General features: G+C 41.1%; 1 protein-coding gene across 1 annotated transcript in view; it reads left to right on the plus strand.

Moving 5' to 3' along the window:
- Positions 1–23,839, plus strand: part of LOC308629856 (Fc receptor-like protein 5) — a gene marked incomplete at its 5' end in the record, with an annotated part of 84,708 nt that extends 60,869 nt beyond the window's left edge. The window contains 8 exons of the mRNA XM_081258161.1: positions 3,151–3,429; positions 18,390–18,668; positions 19,108–19,224; positions 19,792–19,819; positions 20,936–21,018; positions 21,221–21,289; positions 23,512–23,543; positions 23,622–23,839. Coding sequence (XP_081114287.1) covers positions 3,151–3,429; positions 18,390–18,668; positions 19,108–19,224; positions 19,792–19,819; positions 20,936–21,018; positions 21,221–21,289; positions 23,512–23,543; positions 23,622–23,711 — 977 coding nt within the window. The 3' untranslated portion in view covers positions 23,712–23,839. The remainder of the gene's footprint in view (positions 1–3,150; positions 3,430–18,389; positions 18,669–19,107; positions 19,225–19,791; positions 19,820–20,935; positions 21,019–21,220; positions 21,290–23,511; positions 23,544–23,621) is intronic.
- Between the last annotated feature and the right edge of the window lie 242 nt (positions 23,840–24,081).

A 24,081-nucleotide genomic window follows, 5' to 3' on the forward strand; every position in this document is an offset into this window, starting at 1 on the left:
TTGTGACCAAAAGTTCCCTAACATAGGAATAAAGGCTTTTAAAACACAAATTGCATCCTGGCCAACAATGATCAGCAAGAAAGGATATTATAAAGTTCAATATGTCTCACCTCAGAAGAGATTTAATTGGGCTTTTCTTTGTCAGTCAATCAATAAAAAGGCCAACTCATCCTTTCACTGACTCATGAATTTCTCTCTAGCTTCTCCTGCCCCTGTCCCATAGCATCTCAGACCTCCAGCCAGAACTCCTGCTAAAAGAACTTTCAACATTATTCTCCTGACATCTTACCTCTCATTCAGGTATAGCACTCTCTCTCCTACCTGGCCTGTCATGGGCTGACCTCCTAGTCATGCCCACTTTCAGTGCAGGCTTGGCTCCTCACTCATAGTCTTCCTCTCTACCCTACACTCTGCCATCATTCCATAACTCGTCCACATGGATGACCCACTCAACACCATGGCTTGTCATTCTTTCTGCCACCCACTGCCCCGTACATACACTACTCCAATCACCTGACCACAACCTCCTATCCCTCTACTTGTTTCTTCAAATCCTCCAATCACTAGGGGCAGGACAGGAATAAAGACACAGATGTAGAGAATGGACTTGAGGACACGGGGATTGGGAAGGGTAAGATGGGATGAAGTGAGAGAGTGACATGGACATATATACACTACCAAATGTAAAATAGATGGCTAGTGGGAAGCAGCCACATAGCACAGGGAGATCAGCTTGGTACTTTGTGACCACCTAGAGGGGTGGGATAGGGAGGGTGGGAGGGAGACGCAAGAGGGAAGGGATATGGAGATATATGTATATGCACAGCTGATTCACTTTGTTATAAAGCAGAAACTAACACATCATTGTAAAGCAATTATACTCCAATAAAGATGTTTTTAAAAAATAAAAGAATACAGGAATTAAAAAAAAATAAAATCCTCCAATCATTATTGTTCTCAAACCTTAACAGAACCCCCAGTTCATTAACACCTTTACTTCCTCCCAGACAATCACACCCTCGACTCCCACCACCATTTGTGTGTTTGTCTCTGTATCCATCTAGTAACTCATCCTTCCTCTTCCTAAGGTATAGAAGACTGCTTCCTATGAAAGGTGAAAATCTCCATCTCACCTCTAGAGTCCATCCTTTCTTGCATTCTCAGACACTTTGAACAACTTTCTCTCCTGCTTTATAGGATCCTTCCCATTGGCATTTAATGTGCTATGTCTCTCCCATGTCTAAGAAAATACCCTAACTTGGTCCCACTTATGTCTCCAGCCACTGCTGTATTATGGCTAAACTTCCAAAAAAAGAGTCAGTTACACAGATTGTCTCCATTTCCTCCTTACCCACTAGGATTTAACACTTGGTTTCTTCTGACCTTTATACAAAAAAATGATTCTCACAAAGGTCACCAATGACCTCCATGGCTTTAAATCCAACGGCCATTTTCCAATCCTCACCTTACTTGATCTCTCAGAAATAGCACATACTGTTTGCATTTTCTTTCTTCTTGAAACCCTCCCTTCCTTGGCTTCAATGACTTCACCTTCTCCTGGATCTCCTTTCTCTGCCACTCCTTCTCAGTTCCCTTTACTAGCTCTTCCTTTTATAGACAAACTATAAAAGCATTGGTGTGTCCCAGAGCTTTGTCCTGCATGTACCCTCTTCTCTTATATATGTTCTTTCTCTGAATGATCCTGGGGTGTCATCTATAAATGATTCTTAAACTTCTATCTCCAAAAGATACCTCGTACCTGAGCACCTGCCTATGCCATATCTCTTAAAGGCTCATGAACTTGAACATCTCTAAAACTGAACTCATGAAATTCCCCCCAGATCTGGTCCTCCTCCAAGTGTCCCTAGCTCTGTGAAAGACACATCCATTCATCCAGATATTCAAGGCAAAAACCCAGGAGTCTTCCTTGCCATTTCTCTCCCTTGGTCTCCATAGCTAGTTAATCATTGACTCCTCTTGATTTTCCTTCCAAAATATTCCTTGGATCTTTTCTTTCTATCTTTATTGCCACTATCATAATCAAATCTACCGCCATTTCAATTACCACCATTTCAATTACTGCAACGCCACCACTCCACCCCTAATAACCTCTCCATTCCATTTCTGTCCCATTACAATGCATTTTGCACACTGAGCTCAAAATTGTCTTTAAAAAATACAGGTTTGATCATCTCATGCCCCTGTATAGAGACACTTACAGGTTTCCCATTGCTCTGTGAAGAAGGATCAAAGTCCTTACCATGGCCTGTGAAGCTCTGCCTGGCTCTCTAGCCTCCTATTCCATGGCACTCTTCAAACCCTTCTCTTAGTGCTGATGTCAGCTCGTTTCAACAGCTCGAAAGCTCCCACCTTCTTCCCAGCTCAGGGCCTTTGCGCACACTCTTTGCCTGCCTGTGCAGTCTTCATTCCCTTCCTCACCTGGTTAATTCAGATGTCACTTTGTGAGGAAGCATTACCTGACTAACCCATACTAGATCAGGCCCCATTATTATACACTTCATAGCATCCTATTCTTTACTATGTATCAATTATCAATGTTTTAATTATGTATTTGTATTTCTATTTAATTGCTCTCTATAATCTCATCTAGATTGCAGGCTTCGTGAGAGCAGGGACTGTGTCTTTCTCACTATTGAATCCCCAGCATATTGTGTACTTCCTGAGACTTTTAAACTGCTCAATTAATTTTTGATGAATGAATAAATATAAAAATGAGCCAATAACTTGATCAATATGTATTTTCTTTGGGGTCTTATTTTTGATGCGGCCAAGGTTCAGTTACATCCCTGGCTATGTAAGCAGCAGTCTCCCCTGTTTCTCATTTTCTATTAACTGATTTCTCCTTTTCTCCAATTGTTTCTTGACTTCTTAGATACTTGGGTTTCAATTTAATCTCTGTTTTCAGATTCCCCAAACACTTTTGAGATTGTATATCGAAGTATTCCAGACTATATATAACACTACACAAATGATTTGTTTCTTCAGATCTGAAGAAATTATAGCTGAGTTCTGAGTGATGTCACAAGGTCATTAAAAACAGAAAAACATTTTCCTGTTTGAAATGTCTTTTCTATGGAGGAACATATTTAAACAGCATGAACTGATGGTTAACTATCTTTCTTCCTTCAGTTCCAGTGTCTCAACCTGTCCTCACCCTCAGGGCTTCCAGGGCCCAGGCTGTGGTGGGGGACATGGTAGAGCTTCACTGTGAGGCCCAGAGAGGCTCTCCCATGATCCTGTACCAGTTTTATCACGAGGATGTCGCCGTGGGAAGCAGCTCAGCTCCCTTGGGAGGAGGAGCATCCTTCAACCTCTCTCTGACCACGAAACATGCTGGAAACTACTCCTGTAAGGCCGACAATGGCCTGGGGGTCCAGCAGAGTGAGGTGATGCTACTCAGTGTCATAGGTGAGTTGGTCCTGCCCACAGGCACACAACCAGGGACTGACCGCCTTCTCTCCCCGGCAGCAGAAATGGAGCTCCAGCACTCCTGTTTGCTGGTGTGACCACCCAGCATATTTCCTGCACATAGAATCTCCAGTTGAAAGTCTGGGATCCTTCCTGTGGCTGCAGTTTCAGGAACCTGGACCTTCCCAGCAGCACAGTTCAAGAAGTCTTCTTGAATGCGATCAAAACTGCACACTAAAAATGCAAAGAAGGTTTTTAGAACATAGACTATATTTTGATCTGCAATTATGATATAAAAGGGAAAATAACGAATTCTAAGTATAGGTTTCGTTGCCCCAAAAAAGGTTGGGTCATTCTTTGTCCTGGTTTTTCTCTCTTTGACTTCCAACAAACTTCTACTCTTGAGCTTCTTTCACTACCAGGGATATAAACATGCCTCATATTTCCATATTAAAAATTCTATATTAATATTAGCTAGGTACATAGCCTTTAAGGATATACAATCACAACCAATCCAAGTTAGTTTACAAAGTGATTCTTAAAGCAGTGGGGATACAGAGGTGAAAGCAGGATGACATAGAATGAAAATGGTCACCGATTAATCAAATTCTTTCATTCTCTAAGCTGTCTGACATCTTGCCATTAGGTATAAAAACCAAAGGAAAACTGCTTCTTGACATCTCTGAATCTGCTTTGTGATGATCCCCTACAGGCCAAACCTATGGTAGAGCAAAAGTATGCTAAGACCTGTTGAGATGAATGATCTAGTCTTGGTTCTGAAGATACTAGCTCTATGAACTTGGCCAAGCATATTTCCTTATATTGACGTCAATTTCCTCATTCACAAAGTGAGAAAATTGAACTAGATGAATATCAGTGTCATCCTCAACCCTAGAATTCTATTATTTTGGTGCACAGGGAATGTGGTGTATGTCAGACTCAAAGGTTCCTGGAAGGAGACATGCTAAAGGAGAAGCTGGGAGTCCCTGCTCCTGGGATACAACCCAGAGAAACACGAGACCATGAAATAACATGCAAATGCTTTCTGAAGTACATAAAGCAAAATACAGGCTGATACTCTTAGTCTCCCTTGGCTGGGTCCCTGAGTATCATAAGAAATACAGACAAAATCACATGAGCAGGTTGATTTAGGCATACAAGCCCAGGAGCCAGCATCCCATCAAGGTGGCTGGGGCAGCCATCTCTTTGGCATCTAGAAAGCAACCTGATTGCAGATTTGATTTTTTTTTCCATTCAACTAGTCCATTCTTCTTGCCCCAGTGGCAGGCAGCCCCTGCCTCAGCCAATTTTCCTCTAAGGTTCACAGGGACTCTTACCGCATGGTTTACACACTCACCTCTTAGATCCACCACACAGGCATGTACTTCTGACCAAGTGCCACTCCCTCCCTCTTCACAGCACAGTGGACCAGCACATCATACCCCTCACACTCTGTATTTGTGATTTTATACACATCCTCATTCCTTTGTTTCTATGATCCCTGGTGCAAATGCCTATTATTTATGCTGGTGCTATCACACCTAAAGGACTTCTTGCTAGATGATTGTGTCTGAGTCCTAGAACCAGGACACATCATGGAGAACTGCAAGGAAAAGGAATACTTATAATCATTGTCACTACCATCATCACCATCACCATCATAAATACTTACTGAGCCCTTGTATGTGCCAGGCCCTGTGCTTAGTACTTGACATGCAATATCTCATTTAATCTTTAAGATAAACCACTGAGGTTAAAAATGAGATTATTTTTTTATTAGTTTCTGCTTTATAACAAAGTGAATCAGTCATACATATACATCTGTTCCCACATCCCTTCCCTCTTGCGTCTCCCTCCCTCCCACCCTCCCTATCCCACCCCTCCAGGCGGTCACAAAGCACCGAGCTGATCTCCCTGTGCTATGCGGCTGCTTCCCACTAGCTATCTACCTTACGTTTGGTAGTGTATACACGTCCATGCCGCTCTTTCACTTTGTCACAGCCCACCCTTCCCCCTCCCCATATCCTCAAGTCCATTCTCAAGTAGGTCTGCGTCTTCATTCCCGTTTTGCCCCTAGGTTCTTCATGACATTTTTTTTTCTTAAATTCCATATATATGTGTTAGCATATGGTATTTGTCTTTCTCTTTCTGACTTACTTCACTCTGTATGACAGATTCTCGGTCCATCCACCTCATTACAAATAGCTCAATTTCATTTCTTTTTATGGCTGAGTAATATTCCATTGTATATATGTGCCACATCTTCTTTATCCATTCGTCCGATGATGGACACTTAGGTTGTTTCCATCTCTGGGTTATTGTAAATAGAGCTACAGTAAACATTTTGGTACATGACTCTTTTTGAATTATGGTTTTCTCAGGGTATATGCCCAGTAGTGGGATTGCTGGGTCATATGGTAGTTCTATGTTTCGTTTTTTAAGGAACCTCCATACTGTTCTCCATAGTGGCTGTACCAATTCACTTTCCCACCAGCAGTGCAAGAGTGTTACCTTTTCTCCACACCCTCTCCAGCATTTATTGTTTCTAGATTTTTGATGATGGCCATTCTGACTAGTGTGAGGTGGGACCTCATTGTAGTTCTGATTTGCATTTCTCTAATGATTAATGATGTTGAGCATTCTTTCATGTGTTTGTTGGCAGTCTGTATATATTCTTTGGAGAAATGTCTATTTAGGTCTTCTGCCCATTTTTGGATTGGGTTGTTTGTTTATTTGTTATTCAGCTGCATGAGCTGCTTGTAAGTTATGGAGATTAATCCTTTGTCAGTTGCTTCATTTGCAAATATATTCTCCCATTCTGAGGGTTGTCTTTTGGTCTTGTTTATGGTATCCTTTGCTGTGCAAAAGCTTTGAAGTTTCATTAGGTCCCATTTGTTTATTTTTGTTTTTATTTCCATTTCTCTAGGAGGTGGGTCAAAAAGGATCTTGCCGTGATTTAAGTCATAGAGTGTTCTGCTTATGTTTTCCTCTAAGAGTTTGATAGTTTCTGGCCTTACATTTAGATCTTTAATCCATTTTGAGCTTAGTTTTGTGTATGGTGTTAGGGAGTGTTCTAATCTCATACTTTTACATGTCCCTGTCCAGTTTTCCCAGCACCACTTATTGAAGAGGCTTTCCTTTCTCCACTGTACATTCCTGCCTCCTTTATCAAAGATAAGGTGACTATATGTGCATGGGTTTATCTCTGGGCTTTCTATCCTGTTCCACTGATCTATCTTTCTGGTTTTGTGCCAGTTCCATACTGTCTTGATTACTGTAGCTTTTGTAGTATAGTCTGAAGTCAGGGAACGTGATTCCTCCAGCTCCGTTTTTCGTTCTCAAGATAGCTTTGGCTATTCGGGGTCTTTTGTGTTTCCATACAAATTGTGAACTTTTATGTTCTAGTTCTGTGAAAAATGCCCGTAGTAGTTTGAAAGGGATTGCATTGAATCTGCAGATTGCTTTGGGTAGTAGAGTCATTTTCACAATGTTGATTCTTCCAATCCAAGAACATGGTATATATCTCCATCTATTTGTATCATCTTTAATTTCTTTCATCAGTGTCTTATAATTTTCTGCATACAGGTCTTGTGTCTCCTTAGGTAGGTTTATTCCTAGCTATTTTATTCTTTTTGTTGCAATGGTCAATGGGAGTGTTTTCTTGATTTCATTTTCAGATTTTTCATCATTAGTGTATAGGAATGCCAGAGATTTCTGTGCATTAATTTTGTATCCTGCTACTTTACCAAATTCATTGATTAGCTCTAGTAGTTTTCTGGTAGCATCTTTAGGATTCTCTATGTATAGTATCATGTCATCTGCAAACAGTGACAGCTTTACTTCTTCTTTTCCAATTTGGATTCCTTTTATTTCCTTTTCTTCTCTGATTGCTGTGGCTAAAACTTGCAAAACTAAGTTGAATAAGAGTGGTGAGAGTGGGCAATCTTGTTTTGTTCCTGATCTTAGTGGGAATGGTTTCAGTTTTCACCATTGAGGATGATGTTGGCTGTGGGTTTGTCATATATGGCCTTTATTATGTTGAGGAAAGTTCCCTCTATGCCTACTTTCCACAGGGTTTTTATCATAAATGGGTGTTGAATTTTGTCGAAAGCTTTCTCTGCATCTATTGAGATGATCATATGGTTTTTCTCCTTCAATTTGTTAATCTGGTGTATCACATTGATTGATTTGCATATATTGAAGAATCCTTGCATTCCTGGAATAAACCCCACTGGATCATGGTGTATGATCCTTTTAATGTGCTGTTGGATTCTGTTTGCTAGTATTTTGTTGAGGATTTTTGCATCTATGTTCATCAGTGATATTGGCCTGTAGTTTTCTTTCTTTGTGACTATTTCATTCTTTTTTATGGCTGTGTAATAGTCCATTGTATATATGTACCACTTCTTCTTTATCCATTCATCTAATGATGACATTTAGGTTGCTGCCATGTCTTGGCTATTGTTAATATTACTGCTATAAACATTGGGGTGCATATATCTTTTTGAACTAGCATTTGCCCAAGAGTGGAATCACAGGATCATACGGTAACTCTATTTTTACTTTTTTTGAGGAACTTCCGTACTATTCTCCATAGTGGATGCACCAATTTACATTCCCACCAACAGTGTAGGAGGGTTCCCTTTTCTCCACAGGCTCTCCAGCAATGTTTCTTGATTTTTTTTTTTGATGTTGGGGGTAGGAGTTTATTAATTAATTAATTAATTTTTGCTGTGTTGGGTCTTTGTTTCTGTGCGAGGGCTTTCTCTAGTTGTGGCAAGCGGGGGGCACTCTCCATTGCAGTGCGCGGGCCTCTCACTATCGCGGCCTCGCCTGTTGTGGAGCACAGGTTCCAGACGCGCCGACTCAGTAGTTGTGGCTCACGGGCCCAGTGCTCCGTGGCATGTGGGATCCTCCCAGATCAGGGCTCGAACCCGTGTCCCCTGCATTAGCACGCAGATTCTCAACCACTGCACCACCAGGGAAGCCCTCCTGACTTTATTTTTTAACGTCTTTAGTGGAGTATAATTGCTTTACAATGGTGTGTTAGTTTCTGCTTTTATAACAAAGTGACTCAGCTATACATATACATATAGCCCCCTATCTCCTTCCTCTAGCATCTCCCTCCAACCCTCCCTATCCTACCCCCCTAGGTGGTCACAAAGCACCGAGGTGATCTCCCTGTGCTATGCGGCTCCTTCCCACTAGCTATCTATCTTACATTTGGTAGTACATATAAGTCCATGCCGCTCTCTCACTTCGTCCCAGCTTACCCTTCCCCATCCCCGTGTCCTCAAGTGTATTCTCTACATCTGCGTCTTTATTCCTGTCCTGCCGCTAGGTTCTTCATAGCCATTTTTTTTTTTTTAGATTCCATATATATGTGTTAGCATACAGTATTTGTTTTTTTCTTTCTGACTTACTTCTCTCCGTATGACAGACTCTAGGTCCATCCACCTCACTACAAATAACTCAATTTTGTTTCTTTTTATGGCTGAGTAATATTCCATTGTATATATGTGCCACATCTTCTTTATCTCTTCATCTGTCAAAGGACACTTAGGATGTTTCCATGTCCTGGCTATTATAAATAGAGCTGCAATGAACATTGTGGTACATCACTCTTTTTGAATTAAGGTTTTCTCAGGGTATACACCCAGTAGTGGGATGCTGGGTTGTATAGTAGTTCTATTTTTAGTTTTTTAAGGAACCTCCATACTGTTCTCCATAGTGGCTGTATCAATTTACATTCCCACCAACAGTGGAAGAGGGTTACCTTTCCTCCACACCCTCTCCAGCATTTACTGTTTGTAGATGTTTTGATGATGGCCATTCTGACTAGTGTGAGGTGGGACCTCATTGTAGTTTTGATTTGCATTTCTCTAATGATTAGTGATGTTGAGCATCCTTTCATGTCTTTGATGGCAATCTGTATATCTTCTTTGGAGAAATGCCTATTTAGGTCTTCTGCCCATTTTTGGATTGGGTTTTTGTTTTTTTTGATATTGAGTTGCATGAGCTGCTTGTAAATTTTGGTGATTAATCCTTTTTCAGTTGCTTCATTTGCAAATATTTTCTCCCATTCTGAGGGTAGTCTTTTCGTCTTGTTTATGGTTTCCTTTGCTGTGCAAAAGCTTTTAAGTTTCATTAGATCCCATTTGTTTATTTTTGTTTTTATTTCCATTTCTCTAGGAGGTGGGTCAAAAAGGATCTTACTGTGATTTATGTCATAGAGTTTTCTGCTTATGTTCTCTAAGAATTTTATAGTGTCTGCCCTTACATTGAGGTCTTTAATCCATTTTGAGCTTATTTTTGTGTATGCTGTTAAAGAGTGCTCCAAATTCATTCTTTTCTATGTAGCTGTCCAGTTTTGTCAGCACCACTTATTGAAGAGGCTGCCTTTTCTCCATTGTATATTCTTGCCTCCTTTATCAAAGATAAGGTGACCATATGTGTGTGGGTTTACCTCTGGGCTTTCTATCCTGTTCCATTGATCTGTATTTCTGTTTTTGTGTCAGTACTATACTGTCTTGATTACTGTAGCTTTGTAGTAGAGTCTAAAGTCAGGGAGCATGATTCCTCCAGCTCCATTTTCCTTTCTCAAGATTGCGCTCGCTATTCGGGGTCTTCTGTGTTCCCATACAAATTGTGAAATTTTTTGCTCTAGTTCTGTAAAAAATGCCATTGGTAGTTTGATAGCGATTGCACTGAATCTGTAGATTGCCTTGGGGAGTATAGTCATTTTCACAATGTTGATTCTTCCAATCCAAGAATGTGGTATATCTCTCCATCTATTGCTATCATCTTTAATTTCTTTCATCAGTGTCTTATAGTTTTCTGCATATAGGTCTTTTGTCTCCCTAGGTAGGTTTATTCCTAGGTATTTTATTCTTTTTCTTGCAATGGTAAATGGGAATGTTTCCTTAATTTCTCTTTCAGATGTTTCACCATTAGTGTATAGGAATGCAAGAGATTTCTGTGCATTAATTTTGTATCCTGCAACTTTACCAAATTCATTGATTAGCTCTAGTAGTTTTCTGGTGGCATGTTTAGCATTCTCTATGTATAGTATCATGTCATCTGCAAACAGTGACAGTTTTACTTCTTCTTTTCCAATTTAAATTCCTTTTATTTCTTTTTCTTCTCTGATTGCTGTGGCTAGGACTTCCAAAACTATGTTGAATAATAGTGGTAAGAGTGGACATCCTTATCTTGTTCCTGATCTTAGAAGAAATGCTTTCAGTTTTTCACCATTGAGAATGATGTTTGCTGTGGGTTTGTCATATATGGCCTATATTATGTTGAGGTACGTTCCCTCTGTACCCACTTTCTGGAGAGTTTTTATGATAAATGGGTGTTGAATTTTGTCAGAAGCTTTTTCTGCATCTATTGATATGATCATATGGTTTTAATTCTTCAATTTGTTAATATGGTGTATCACATTGATTGATTTGCGTATATTGAAGAATCCTTGCATCCCTGGGATAAATCCCACTTGATCATGGTGTATGATCCTTTTAATGTGTTGTTAGATTCTGTTTGCTAGTATTTTGTTAAGGATTTTTGCATCTATATCATCAGTGGTATTGCTCTGTATTTTTCTTTTTCTATAGTATCTTTGTCTGGTTTTGGTATCAGGGTAATGGTGGCCTCATAGAATGAGTTTGGGAGTGTTCCTTCCTCTGCAATATTTTGGAAGAGTTTGAGAAGGATGGGTGTTAGCTCTTCTCTAAATGTTTGATAGAACACCTGTGAAGCCATCTGGTCCTTGACTTTTGTTTGTTGGAAGATTTTTAATCACAGTTTCAATTTCATTACTTGTGACTGGTTTGTTCATATTTTCTATTTCTTCCTGGTTGAGTCTTGGAAGTTTATACCTTTCTAAGAATCTGTCCATTTCTTCCAGGTTGTCCATTTTATTGGCATAGAGTTGCTTGTAGTAATCTCTTAGGATGCTTTGTATATCTGCGGTGTCTGTTGTAACTTCTCCTTTTTCTCTGCTAATTTTATTGATTTGAGTCCTCTCCCTCTTTTTCTTGGTGAGTCTGGCTAATGGTTTATCAATTTTGTTTACCGTCTCAAAGAACCAGCTTTTAGTTTTATTGATCTTTGCTATTGTTTTCTTTGTTTCTATTTCATTTGTTTCTGCTCTGATCTTTATGATTTTTTTTCCTTCTGCTAACTTTGGGTTTTGTTTGTTCTTCTTTCTCCATTTCCTTTAGGTGTAAGGTTAGATTTTTTATTTGAGATTTTTCTTGTTTCTTGAGGTAGGCTTGTATAACTATAAACTTCCCTCTTAGAACTGCTTTTGCTGCCACCCATAGGTTTTGGATCGTCGTGTATTTATTCCCATTTGTCTCTACGTATTTTTTTATTTCCTCTTGGGTTTCTTCAGTAATTTCTTCGTTATTTAGTAAAGTATTGTTTAGCCTCCATGTGTTTGTGTTTTTTACATTTTTTTCCCTGTAATTCATTTCTAATCTCATAGTGTTGTGGTCAGAAAAGATGCCTGATATGATTTCAGTTCTCTTAAATTTACTGAGGCTTGATTTGTCACCCAAGATGTGATCTATCCTGGAGAATGTTCCATGTGCACTTGAGAAGAAAATGTAATCTGTTGTTTGTGGATGGAATGTCCTATAAATATCAATTAAATCTATCTAGTCTATTGTGTCATTTAAAGCAAATGTTTCCTTATTTATTTTCATTTTGGATGATCTGTACATTGTTGTAAGTGGGGTGTTAAAGTCCCCCACTATTATTGTGTTACTGTCGATTTCTCTTTTAGAGCTGTTAGCTGTTGCCTTATGTATTGAGGTGTTCCTATGTTGGGTGCATATATATTTATAACTGTTATATCTTCCTCTTCAATTGATCCCTTGCTCATTAAGTAGTGTCCTTCCTTGTCTCCTGTAACATTCATTATTTAAAGTGTATTTTATCCGATATGAGTATTGCTACTCCAGCTTTCTTTTGATTTCCATTTGCATGGAATATCATTTTCCATTCCCTCACTTTCAGTCTGTATGTGTCCCTAGGTCTGAAGTAGGTCTCTTGTAGAAAGCATATATATGGGTCTTGTTTTTGTATCCACTCAGTGAACCTGTGCCTTTTGGTTGGAGCATTTACTCCATTCACGCTTAAGGTAATTATTGATATGTATGTTCCTATGACCATTTTCTTAATTGTTTTGTGTTTGTTTTTGTAGGTCCTTTTCTTCTCTTGTGTTTCCCACTTAGAGAAGTTCCTTTAGCATTTGTTGTAGAGCTGGTTTGGTGGCGTTGAATTCTCTTAGCTTTTGCTTGTCTGTAAAGCTTTTGATTTCTCCATCGAATCTGAATGAGATCCTTGCCAGGTAGAGTAATCTTGGTGGCAGTTTCTTCCCTTTCATCACTTTAAGTATATCATGCCATTCTTGTCTGGCTTGTAGAGTTTCTGCTGAGAAATCAGCTGTTACCTTTATGGGAGTTCCCTTGTATGTTATTTGTCATTTTTCCCTTGCTGCTTTCAATAATTTTTCTTTGTCTTTAATTTTTGCCAATTTGATTACTATGTGTCTCGGCGTGTTTCTCCATTGGTTTATCCTGTATGGGACTCACTGCGCTTCCTGGACTTGGGTGGCTATTTCCTTTCCCATGTTAGGGAAGTCTTCGAGTATAATCTCATCAAATATTTTCTCTGGTCGTTTCTCTCTCTTCTCCTTCTGGGGCCCCTATAATGCAAATGTTGTTGCGTTTAATGTCCCAGAGGTCTCTTAGGCTGTCTTCGTTTCTTTTCATTCTTTTTTCTTTATTCTGTTCCACAGCAGTGAATTCCACCATTATGTATTCCAGATCACTTATCCGTTCTTCTGCCTCAGTTATTCTGCTATTGATTCCTTCTAGTGTAGTTTTCATTTCAGTTATTTTATTGTTCATCTCTGTTTGTTTGTTCTTTAATTCTTCTAGGTCTTTGTTAAACATGTCTTGCATCTTCTCCGTCTTTCCCTCCATTGTTCTTCTGAGGCCCTGAATCATCTTCACTATCATTTTTCTGAATTCTTTTTCTGGAAGGTTGCCTATCTCCACTTCATTTAGTTGTTTTTCTGGGGTTTTAGCTTGTTCCTTCATCTGGTACATAGCCCTCTGCATTTTCATCTTGTCTATCTTTCTGTGAATGTGGTTTTTGTTCCACAGGCTGCAGGATTGTAGTTCTTCTTGCTTCTTCTGTCTGCCCTCTCAAGAATGCAAGAGAGGGGCTTCCCTGGTGGTGCAGTGGTTGAGAGTCCGCCTGCCGATGCAGGGGACACGGGTTCGTGCCCCCATCTGGGAAGATCCCGCATGCTGCGGAGCGGCTGGGCCCGTGAGCCATGGCCGCTGAGCCTGCGCGTCCAGAGCCTGTGCTCCACAATGGGAGAGGCCACAACAGTGAGAGGCCCGCGTACCACAAAAAAAAAAAAAAAAAAAAAAAAGAATGCAAGAGATTTCTGTGCGTTAATGTTGTATCCTGCTACTTTACCAAATTCATTGATTAGCTCTAGTAGCTTTCTGGTAGCATCTTTAGGATTCTCTGTGTATAGTATCATGTCATCTGCAAACAGTGACAGCTTTACTTCTTCTTTTCTGATTTGGATTCCTTTTATTTCTTTTTCTTCTCTGATTGTTGTGGCTAAAACTTCCAAAACTATGTTGAATAACAGTGGTGAGAGAGGACCACATTCTCTTGTTCCTGAACTTAGTGGAAATGGTTTTAGTTTTTCACCATTGAGAATGATGTTGGCTGTGGGTTTGTCCTATATGGCCTTTATTATGTTGAGGTAAGTTCCCTTTATACCTACTTTCTGGAGGGTTTTTATCATAAATTGGTGTTGAGTTTTGTCAAAAGCTTTTTCTGCATCTATTGAGATGATCATATGGATTTTCTCCTTCAGTTTGTTAATATGGTGTATCACATTGATTGATTTGTGTGTATTGAGGAATCCTTGCATTCCTGGGATAAACCCCACTTGATCATGGTGTATGATCCTTTTAATGTGCAGTTGGATTCTGTTTGCTAGTATTTTGTTGATGATTTTTGCATCTATGTTCATCAGTGATATTGGCCTGTACTTTTCTTTCTTTGTGAGATCTTTGTCTGGTTTTGGTATCAAGGTGATGCTGGACTCATAGAATGAGATTGGGAGTGCTCCTCCCTCTGCTCTATTTTGGAAGAATTTGAGAAGGATAGGTGTTAGCTCTTCTCTAAATATTTGATAGAATTTGCCTGTGAAACCATCTGGTCCTGAGCTTTTGTTTTGGGAAGATTTTAAATCATAGTCTCACTTTCAGTGCTCATGACTGGTCTGTTTATATTTTGTATTTCTTCCTTGTTCAGTCTTGGAAGGTTGTGCTTCTCTAAGAATTTGTCCATTTCTTTCAGATTGTCTGTTGTTTTTGGCCTATAGTTGCTCGTAGTAATCTCTCATGATCCTTTGTATTTCCGCAGTGTCAGTTGTTACTTCTTCTTTTTCATTTCTAATTCTGTTGATTTGAGTCTTCTCCCTTTTTCTCTTGATGAGTGTGGCTAATGGTTTATCAATTTTGTTTATCTTCTCAAAGAAACAGCTTTTAGTTTTATTGATCTTTGCTATTGTTTCCTGCATTTCTTTTTCATTTATTTCTGATCTGATATTTATGATTTCTTTCCCTCTGATAACTTTGTGTGGTTTTTTTTGTTGTTGTTCTTCTTCTTCTTCTTTCTCTAACTGCTTTAGGTGTAAGGTTAGGTTGTTTATTTGAGATGTTTCTTGTTTCTTGAGGTAGGATTGTACTGCTGTAAACTTCCATCTTAGAACTGCTTTTGCTGCATCCCATAAATTTTGGGTCATTGTGTTTTCACTGTCTAGGTATTTTTTATTTCCTCTTGGATTTCTTCAGTGATCTCTTGGTTATTTAGTAGTGTATTGTTTATCCTCCATGTGTTTGTATTTTTTACAGATTTTTACCTGTAATTAATATCTAGTCTCTTAGCATTGTGGTCAGAAAATTTACCTGATACAATTTCAATTACCTTAAATTTACCAAAGCTTGATTTGTGACCCAAGATATGATCTGTCATGGAGAGGGTTCCATGAGCACTTGAGAAGAAAGTGTATTCTGTTGTTTTCGGATGGAATGTCCTATAAATATCAATTAAGTCCATCTTGTTTAATGTATCATTTAAAGCTTGTGTTTCCTTATTTATTTTCATTTTGGATGATTTGTCCATTGGTGAAAGTGGGGTGTTAAAGTCCCCTACTATGATTGTGTTACTGTCATTTTCCCCTTTTATGGCTGTTAGCATTTGCCTAATGTATTGAGGTGCTCCTATGTTGTTAGGTGCATAAATACAATTGTTATATCTTCTTCTTGGATTGATCCCTTGATCATTATGAGTGTCCTTCTTTTTGTCTCGTAATAGTCTTTATTTGAAAGTCTCTTTTGTCTGATATGAGAATTGCTAACCAGCTTTCTTTTGATTTCCATTTGCATGGAATATCTTTTTCCATCTCTTCACTTTTGGTCTGTATGTGTCCCTAGGTCTGAAGTGGGTCTCTTGTAGACAGCATATATGTGGGTCTTGTTTTTGCATCCACTCAGCCAGTCTATGTATTTTGGTGGGAGCTTTTAATCCATTTACATTTAAGGTAGTTATCAATAGGTATGTTCCTATTACCATTTTCTTAATTATTTTGGGTTTGTTTTTGTAGGTCTTTTCCTTGTCTTCTGTTTCCTGTCTAGAGAAGTTCCTTTAGCATTTGTTGCAAAGCTGGTTTGGTGGTGCTGAATTCTCTTAACTTTTGCTTATCTGTAAAGTTTTTAATTTCTCCATCAAATCTGAATGAGATCCTTGCTGGGTAGAGTAATCTTGGTTGTAGGTTTTTCCCTTTCATCACTTTAAATATGTCCTGCCCCTCTCTTCTGGCTTGCAGAGTTTCTGCTGAAAGATCAACTGTTAACCTTATGGGGATGCCCTTGTATGTTATTTGTTGCTTTTCCCTTGCTGCCTTTAATATTTTTTCTCTGTATTTAATTTTTGATATTTGATTAATATGTGTCTTGGTGTGTTTCTCCTTGGATTTATCCTGTATGGGACTCTCTGCCCTTCCTGGACTTGATTGACTATTTCCTTTCCCATATTAGGGAAGATTTCAACTATAATCTCTTCAAATATTTTCTCAGTTCCTTTTTTTTTTTTTTCCTCTTCTTCTTCTGGGACCCCTATAATTTGAATGTTGGTGTGTTTAATGTTGACCCAGAGGTCTCTGTGGTAGTTATTTCCACTATTTTATCTTCCCCGTCACTTATCCGTTCTTCTGCCTCAGTTATTTCCCTATTGCTTCCTTCAAGAGAATTTTTAGTTTCATTTATTGTGTTTTTAATCATTGCTTGATTCATCTTTAGTTCTTCTAGGTCCTTGTTAACTGTTTCTTGCATTTTCTCCATTCTATTTCCAAGATTTTAGATCATCTTTACTATCATTATTCTGAATTCTTTTTCAGGTAGACTGCCTATTTCATCTTCATTTGTTTGGTCTGGTCATTTTTACCTTGCTCCTTCATCTGCTTTTTGTTTCTCTGTCTTCTGATTTTGCTTCACTTACTGTGTTTGGGGTCTCCTTTTCGCAGGCTGCAGGTTCGTAGTTCCTGTTGCTTTTGGTGTCTGCTCCCAGTGGCTAAGGTTGGTTCAGTGGGTTGTGTAGGCTTTCTGGTGGAGGGGACTGGGGCCTGTGTTTTGGTCAGTGAGGCTGAATCTTGTCTTTCTGGTGGGCAAGACCACGTCTGGTGGTTTTTTTGGGGTTGTCTGTGACCTTATTATGACTTTAGGCAGCCTCTCTGCTAATGGGTGGGTTTGTGTTTCTGTCTTGTGAGTTGTTTGGCATAGGGTGTCCAGCACTGTAGCTTGCTGGTCATTGAGTGGAGCTGGGTCTTAGCGTTGAGATGGTGCTCTCTGGCAGAGCGTTTGCCATTTGTTATTACGTGGAGCTGGGAAGTCTCTGGTGGACCAATGTCGTGAACTCCGTTCTCCCATCTCAGAGGCACAGGCCTGACACCCGGATGGAGCACCAAAACCCTGTCAGCCACACTTTTTGGAAGTCTGAGGTCTTCTGCCAGCTTTCAGTAGGTGTTCTGTAGGAGTTGTTCCACATGTAGTTGTTTTTCTGATGTATTTGTGGGGAGGAAGGTGATCTCCACGTCTTTCTCCTCCACCATCTTGAAGGTCTCAGTCCTGTTGACTTTTTTTTTATTCAAAATATAAAATTTATTCAAAAGCAATAAAATAACAGTTTCTATGAAGTATGAACTGTATATAATAAGTAAACACATCACAGTACCAAACCTGTTGACTTTTTAATGATGGCCATTGTGACTGGTGTGAGGTGATACCTCACTGTAGTTGATTTGCATTTCTCTAATAATTAGCCATATTGAGCATCTTTTCACGTGTCTGTTGACCATTTTTTACATAACTTATGTTAGTAGCCCTAAAGGAAATAGTCTTAGAAGTAGATTTGCTGGGTCAAAGTTTATGTACATTTTAAATTAGATATATATTTCCAAATCACCATTCAAGGAAGTGTCTCAAATTTGCATTCCCACTGAGAGCATATCAGGGTGCCTCTTAATCCACAACCCCATCAGTATTATCTGCCTTTTTAAGCTTTGCCAGTCTGACGGGTGTTTTTATTTGTATATACTTAATTAGTAACAAAGATGATATCTTTATATATTTATTGGCTATTTGAAGTTTTTAGTGATTCATACTCTTTTCACACTTTTCTGTTGGATATTTTTGTGCATTGAAAGCTATTTGTGGATTCAGGTCACTAACTTTGCCTGTCATGTGTTTCAATATATTTTCCTTGATTGAGATATGACTTTTATTATTTGTTTATATTACTTTTTGTTCCTTTCTGAATATGTTAGAAGTAGGAACTTCTATTGACTTTTTTTTTTCCCTCAGTTCCAGTGTCTCGCCCTATCCTCACCCTCAGGGCCCCCAGGGCTCAGGCTGTGGTGGGGGATGTGGTGGAGCTTCACTGTGAGGCCCAGAGAGGCTCTCCCCCGATCGTGTACCAGTTTTATCACAAGAATGTCACCCTGGAGAGCAGTATGTCCCACTCTGGACAAGGAGTGTCCCTCAACCTCTCACTGACTGCAAATCATTCTGGAACCTACTCCTGTGAGGCCGACAATGGCCTGGGTCCCCAGTGCAGTGAGGCAGTGACACTTTCCATCGCAGGTAAGTTTCCTAATCTCAGGCCACAGATGTGGCCAAAAGATTTCCTCCTAGGATACTCTGATAATCCTTGTGATGCCTGACCAGGACAGTGTTTCTCAGGGACAGGTACACAAAGCTAGATGTTCTCCAAACTGTTATTTTCATTAACTGTTTCTGAAAGCTTGTCATTTGGGTGGGAAAGAGGGCTAAAGAAGACCACTGAATTTAATACTCTTCAGCTAGCATCATCCATCCTGACCCTTAACCTTTGCATCAGCCACAGACAGGAGCTTCTCCACCAAGAGAGGTGCCATCTCTTGTGCCACACCTGCACCTGATTAGCCTCCGGAGTCCTGGTCCCCTCAGTTCATTCTCTCTCCCAGGCATCAGTTCCAGTGGTCAGGGCAGTTCAAGACCACACACCTCTCCCTCTGGCTCATGCCTGGGGTCTCACCCTCAGGGCTGACAGAGAGCAGAAGTGGCCCTGTTGCCACCGGTGTCACCGGGGGGCTGCTCAGCATGATGGGTCTTGCTGCCATGGCACTGTTGTTCTACTGCTGGCTCCCGAGAAAAGCAGGTGAGTAACTCCCTGGTTAACCTTTGCTTGAGTCCCTGTCCTTCCCATCTCCATTCCCTCAGGCCCATGCTGCCTTTGGAACCAACCCCAAGCTCTCAACCCCTCCTTTCTACACAATTCCACAGCTCCTACCTTCCCTTCTAGTTCCTCCAGAACTTGTCATTATCAAATGCAAAGTTTCCAGAACAGCCCTATTGGGTGTAAGATGTCTTCACAAGATGTAGTTTATCTGACATGACAAATTACAGTGTATTTCCCTCTCTACACTTGCAAGACCCCCAAGGAATGGAAGAGGAGAAGAAAAACTCTGAGAAATAAGAGTGAGAACAGAAACCAAATGGAATTTGATAACTTACTGATTTTTTAAATGTATGGTACTTATACCCCTCTGGAATCCAGGATCGGTAGTTTTTGCCCAATCTGCTGCCTCCCTTGGACATAGCAAAGGAGGGTTCACATCTTAGAGACAGTGACTCCTGGAAGGTTCTAGGTGAGCCTCCTATGAGCTGTGCTCCTTGTGAAGTCTTCCTTCTCCTGGACTCAATGTCTCTCTGCTTTCCTTTGCAGGAGGAAAGCCTACATTTGACTCCTCCAGGTAAGACCTGCCTATATTGCCATATGGCTAATGAAATGCCCACCAAGTATGAAAATGGAATTGAATCTGGTTACTGCTGAGAGCACGGTCACTGCTTCATGTCACTGAGATGGGTTGTGACAATTTCATGTTGCCACCTCCCTTGGGATATCTCAATTCCCAGGACCTTCTCACCCATCAGCTTAGTTAAACAGGCCTTTTTCTTGCAGCAAGTGTTAATTGCTTTTTATTTATTAACTACATCCTTGGTCCAATGTTGCCTTGGTTGTTTGAGTGACAATATGACCACTGAATCCATCCATTTCCTAAGATGGCCTTAGCTTAATCAGCCTGGAAAGCTCTGGTCATGGCCAACCCAACCTAACCAACACCTGTTGTGATGACAGCCAAGAAGATGGAGTCACACAACTTGGCCACACTGAGAGACCTCTCTGCTAACAGGAGGTGGTGCCTGTGAAGAAGGGGCTGCCATCTTGGATTCCAAAGGCTGACATTAGGAGTCACACCACAGCTCACAAACTATCCCTGGGCAAGCTTATGGTAGCAGCATCCAAACCATCCTGAGTTCCTCTGAGTCTTTTTGTTTGTTTGTTTGTTTGGCCATGCTGCACGGTTGCAGGATCTTAGTTCCCCCACCAGGGATTGAACCCGAGCCCTTCTTAGTGAAAGCACCAAGTCCTAACCTCTGAACCGCCAGGGAATTCCCATTTGAGCCTTTCTAATTATTGATTTCACACAGATACTGATCTCTCTGGGAGTGTAGACCTCGGAGCCAGGTTTGAATCTTGGCTCTTTCCCTTTCTAGTTACATAGTCTTGAGCAAGTCATTTTACCTCTCAGAACCTCCATTTTTTCCATCTAAAATATAGAGATAATAATAAAATCAACTTAATATTGTTATAGGCACTAGCACAGTGACATACCAGGTGGCCATAAAGTCTGGATTAATATTATGATTTATAATATAATAGTCCATAACAATAGACCATTTGTTATATGCTCATCTATGTTTCCAGGCTTGGCAACTATCCTGTAGTAAAGACTCACTAACAGGGAATGATCCTTATAGCTACTTCATCAGGATTTCTGGGAAACATCAATGCTTCTATCTTACAGGAACCCGTCAGCTTCAGACCCGCAAGAGCCTACCTACCACAATGTACCAAGCTGGATAGAACTGCAACCAGTGTACAGCAATGGTGAGGACAGAGGACCCTCCATTTGGGCAGGGACCCTAGGGTTGGTCCAGGAAGTGGTGGGACAAGAAATGAGGAAGGGATGGTACAGAGGCCCGGAGGGCTCTGCCCCCTCCAGAGAACAAACTCTATCTGGGGGAGGAGGAAGTAGCAAGACAAGGGGCAAGAACCTTTGAGTCCTCTCAAACTTCAAATTCTCTCCAAGTAAATCCTAACAGAGGAGACGTGGTGTACTCGGAAGTCCGGAGCGTGAAGGGGGAGAACAAACAGGCAGGTAAGACCCAACGACCCTTGATTTTGGCGGTCTATTGCTATGTGTGGTTCAGTCTCCACCCCTTCAATGGGTCTGGGCTAACCAGACACAGAACTGCCCCTCAGGCTGGGTCACTGGGCTTCTTACTTTGTGCCCACCTACACTGCTGTGATTAACCCAAGCTCACCATGCAGAGCTGCTTTCTCCATTCTCCACGAATGGCCTCAGCATCACTTGAGTAACAAAGTCATCACTCTGGGCAGTCAGCCCCTCAGAGCTTCAGTGTCCCATCTGTGAAATGAGACAGGACTGTCTATCATTCCCTACCTACCTGTACCTGTTTTCTACTGCTGCTGTGGCAAATGACCAGGAGGGCTTAAACAATACAAGTTTATTATCTTACTGTGCTGTAGGTCAGAAGTCTAACACAGGTCGCACTGGGCTAAAATCAGTGTCGGCAGAGGTCCTTTCTGCAAGCTCCAGGGGAGAATATATTCCCTTGCCTTTTCCAGCTTCTAAAGGACACTCTTTTCCTTTCTGGGGCTCATGGTCCCATCCCTCCATCTTCAAAGCCAGCAAGTGGCACCTCTTTAAACATTTATTCCATAGTCAGTGCTCCCTTTGACCACAACTAGAAAAGTTTTCAGATTTTAAAGTTCTCCTTAAAATTCCACCTGGCTGCCATAGCTCACGGGCCCAGCCACTCCGCGGCATGTGGGATCTTCCCAAACCAGGGCACGAACCCGTGTCCCCTGCATCGGCAGGCGGACTCTCAACCACTGCGCCACCAGGGAAGCCCGGTCCTTAATCTTAATCACATCTGCAAAATCCCTTTCTCCATCTTAGGTCACATATTCACAGGTTCCAGGTATCAGGACATGGACATCTTTGTGGGAAACATTATTCTGCCTATCACACTCTCTCATAGGGTTATTGTGAGGATCAAATGGGGAAGTAGATGTGGAGATGCTATTACGGCAGCAGAGTTTAAGCAGCTTTTATGATGAGTATATGCAGGTTGTCTGTCTGTGTCATTAGTCCTCACTCATGGTAGATGGTCAGCCGTGAAGAATCCCAGCCTGGTTTCCTCCTTCTCAGAGCAGGAAAGGGAAAGCCTTTGGGGCTATTCTAACTTTGTTCTGTAAAAAGTGCCATGTGATTTTTAGCCATTCTGCTTCCTTCTCTGGTTTTTTGATTCTTCTTGTATAAAATCAAATGAACTCTATTTTGTTCCATTCTTGGTTCAGTGGCCCACCTCTAAAACGTATGAACTCATTCACACTTACAATCCCCTTTGATGTGTGTTGTTGTTAGCCCATTTCACACATGAGAAAACAGAGGCAGAGAGACCTTAACTGACCAGCCTGAAGTCACAGAGCTAACAAATCACAGAAGAATCTCTCTCTAGAGTCCAAGGCTTAGGCCAAGCTCTGCTTCTCAGGGCAGTTCCAGGGAGCCTTGAGGCTCATTCCAAGCCAAAAAGAGAAAGCCTTGCTTTATGAATGCCATATTTCATTCCAGCTTTAAGACAATATAATAATAATAACAACTTCTATTATCATATCAACATGTATTGAGCAGTTCATACGTGCCTGGTACAGTTCTGAGTACTGTAAATAAATACATTAATATATATATATATATATATATATATATATATATATATATATATATGCCATAAACATATACACACACATATATTTAAAGTTTGTTTGTTTATAGCCCTCAGAAGTGTACCTGCACATTGGAACTGCTCAGCACATAACAGATGTTAGAAATCAAACACACACACACATAACCCTATAGGTAGGTATTATTATTCCCGACATACAGATGAGACACCCGAGGCAGGAGATATTGAGTGACTTGCCCAAGGCCACAGAGGTGGCACGGCTGACCTGGGGCTCAGTCTGGGGTGGTCTGGATCAGAAGTCTGCTCTAAACCACTGTACTGCCTCTGCTCCAGGCCAGGCTGCTTCTCCATAATATACACTATGAATCTATGATCAAAGCATGAACAAGATCAAAAGTAGATTTCTTTCTTTTGAGAGTCCCTGGGGGAGCTCAGCATGAGGAACAAAGAGTGGAGTGATGCTGAGGAGAGAGTTGGTCGATGTTGTGAGGTTGAGGTTCTTAGGAAAGGTTCAGTGCAGCCACCTGGAGATGGCTGTGGCTGGGCTGATGGCACAGATGCAAGGAGAGAGTTCTGAGTTCACAGATGAATGCTTCCCTTTTTTCCACAGCAGCCTCTGACGCAGAGCTTCTCAAGAACATGGTGAGTCCCGTGACCTGTGTACTCTCCCACCTAGGGCCTGCTGGCCTCTGGCCCTCACCTATGTGCTCCTTCCTCCAGGACTCCTGTGTCATCTACTCCCAGGTGAAGGGGGCTTACACCGCAGCCCCTAAGCCCCAGCTCTTGGCTGCATCCACTCCTCACAGATGAGTCCACGCAGCTCCCGACTGCTGTCTCAGCCTCTGCACCCAAAGCCACCCTTGGGGGGAGAAGGGACATCAAAGTGAGAAGATTTACACCTTGGGTCCTAGACCCAAGGCCACACCCAGCAACACGTGCATCAAGTGCCCACACCCTAGTGTGAACAGAACACAGGGCCCTGCAGGAGTCCCGCCTATTTCCAGAGTGACAGCCCTGGCCCAGTGGTCTTTTTCTTAGTGACATGTGCTCCCAACCCAGGGCCCATGATGTTGCCTGGCTTCCTTAATGAGCTTCAGCTTTGGTCACTATTCCGAGTCCTATTCCCATACACATCCCCACCATTCCTCCATGAGGACTGCCCCTAAAATCTGCCACAGAT

Source organism: Mesoplodon bidens, assembly GCF_964165515.1.
Source record: "Mesoplodon bidens genome assembly, chromosome: 2".
NCBI lineage: Eukaryota > Metazoa > Chordata > Mammalia > Artiodactyla > Ziphiidae > Mesoplodon > Mesoplodon bidens.